Source organism: Cucurbita pepo, chromosome LG01, assembly GCF_002806865.2.
Source record: "Cucurbita pepo subsp. pepo cultivar mu-cu-16 chromosome LG01, ASM280686v2, whole genome shotgun sequence".
Taxonomy (NCBI): domain Eukaryota; kingdom Viridiplantae; phylum Streptophyta; class Magnoliopsida; order Cucurbitales; family Cucurbitaceae; genus Cucurbita; species Cucurbita pepo.
In genome coordinates this window covers 11,657,475-11,659,932 of record NC_036638.1, presented here as the reverse complement: position 1 = coordinate 11,659,932, position 2,458 = coordinate 11,657,475, and the positions used below count along the sequence as shown (strand labels likewise).

General features: G+C 39.4%; 1 protein-coding gene across 1 annotated transcript in view; it reads left to right on the top strand.

Annotated features, from left to right (window-relative positions):
• Positions 1-1,790: 1,790 nt before the first annotated feature.
• Positions 1,791-2,458, top strand: part of LOC111793949 (aspartic proteinase CDR1-like) — a 2,557-nt gene continuing 1,889 nt past the window's right edge. Inside the window, exon 1 of the mRNA XM_023676072.1 lies at positions 1,791-1,826. Coding sequence (XP_023531840.1) covers positions 1,791-1,826 — 36 coding nt within the window. The remainder of the gene's footprint in view (positions 1,827-2,458) is intronic.

Sequence of the window (2,458 nt, the reverse complement as noted above, 5' to 3'; positions counted from 1 at the left end):
TCACAGGTTGTTCGTAACTAGGGCTGGGTCAATTTACCATTTTACCCCTAAAGTTACTTCTTGTTCCTTACGTCTCACTCATCCTCTAATGAACAATTGGTTTGTAGTCCAACCACCAAACCGAATCCCTCTGAGCCAATGAGAGGGTGGGGCCCCTTGTTAAAGACTTGGAGTCAGTACTTAAGAGAACAACCTCTCTACTATCCCTAAAAGCGGGTAGGAGTGAATACTATCTTACACCCTATGTTCCTAGCTATTCACCCAGACTTACACCTGAAATGGGAGGCTTATTGAGTTTTCTTCATGGTTCGATCTTATGCAATACCCATTGCATAGGACGCCCCCACTCACATGTCTCCACATGTACAATTTAGTGATCACATTGTTTATATCATATACAAAAGTGGACCTCATGCATTATGTGTGCTCATCCATTTGGGGGGATACCCCTATTCCATCACGAGGGTACGGACGCGTACATCCAGGTTACTAGTTCTAACAGGTGTCCAGCCTAATGAGCTCCCAGAATATGCTCGCCCGACAAGGAAAGTGGCTCAACGGTGTGCGAACTAGCTGGTGAGCCCATACTTGCACGTATGGGTTGTGTGTAGAGTATATGGTACACATCCAAATTTATCCGTTAGAACAGCACCGTAGGAAGACAGATTGAAAGACAGGTCCCATCATCTCATTGCATGTGATTGTTGCATAACCTCAATAGGGGGTCACTTACTGAGTATTCTAGAAATACTCAAGCCTTGTGCCACTATACTTTTCAGATAAATGCAAGGCACCCATATTGTCACGACCCGATTTTCGAGGCTTCGAAAAATCGAATCAAGAGTAAAAAGATGAAATTGAAAACAAACAAAAAGAAAAGAAAAAATAAATAAAAAGAAGAGTGAAATAAAAAGATGAAAATCAAATAAAATTAAAATATTTCAAAAGAGATTTAAGTTTACAAAAAGGAAATAAAATACAAATATAAAAGGAATTCGCAAAAGACTCCAAAAGACCGAAAAGGGACTGACTCTCCGGAACGACTCCCTCTGTGACCGCACAGCTCTCGAACGCTCCTCCACCTCGACCGGCACCTAACAAAAAAATAGAAAGGAATGAGTATAAAAATTTATACTCAGTAAACCACCTACTTGTAGGCTCTCTTCGCATCTTAATTTAACAGAATTCTCACGGTTTCCTACTTCGGTTCTAGGACATTTGGTTCTAATCTTACTCCCTTGGAGCTGGCCCCTTGGGTTTCAGCGGCTCATCGTCCTTTCATTAAACGCCTAAAGGTTCCTTACGCCAAGCTAATGTGGTCAGTATCTCTCTATGAAGTGCTACCTCTACATGGCTATCTGGGACTACATGGTATCTAGCCTAGGGGTGTGCTGAATACCCCTACGCCCATATAGTCCCCCTATGAGAGGCGTGACCCAACCGTTCCTATGCAGCTAACGGGCTATACGACGTGGGGACACATTTCCCATGTGAAATGGCTAAGAGCAGTAAGGACTGATTAGGGACCCTTGGTCCTCCGACGAAGCTATAGATACCATTCTCACGCTAGCAATCTATGGACACTCCGAGGTACCTTCTTGTCGTGGTAAACCGCTAAGTTCCTAGGGGAAAATTAAATCTGGCTGAAGCGACATATTGCTCCTAACAATAACAGAGTGTGCATGCAATCGTCTTCTAACATCATACTATATAATTCATGCAAACTAGGCATACCGGCTCAACACGGCGATGACCTCTATCAAGCACCTAGAGCACGAAGTTCACGCTCAATGGGGCGAATTCGTCAATCAAGCACCCGAAACACGGTATACACAATTCTAACATAAATTAAATGCATGCCTACATACACGGTATATCATATCGTTTCTTATTCTTCAGTTCTCAAATCATACATAATTCTAACGGGGTTATATTTCATGTCATTTATCGTAGTTTTATGTCATTCATATCATGCTGTATACACACAATTTAAGAGACCTAACATAACGTTCTATGCTTTTAACATAACATTTCATCATATACCCATCATACCATGATGTTGGCTTTTTGGCGTTGATCTCACTTTAATTAATTAATTGATGTTTTGATGATAACAAACCTACTTTTTAATTATTAATTATTTTCAGTATTTTGAACTGTCCACAGTATAAGGTCGGGAATAACAATTTCAACAACTTTTCAATTACTCAAATCAGAGCTAAAACGAAGAAATTACAGTCGAGACAACATACCCGACGTGATGATGTGGCAGCAAAATCAAAATGATGGACAAATCAAAATATATCAAAGTATGACATTTATGATTTTGGGAGAGTAACAAATAGTGGAGTTTTTCTTATTACTATATTTTTAAATAAAGTTATTTTTACAAAATATAAATTTGAATCTAACCGTTACTCACATCGATTTTTATTATTACTATATTATATTATTATAT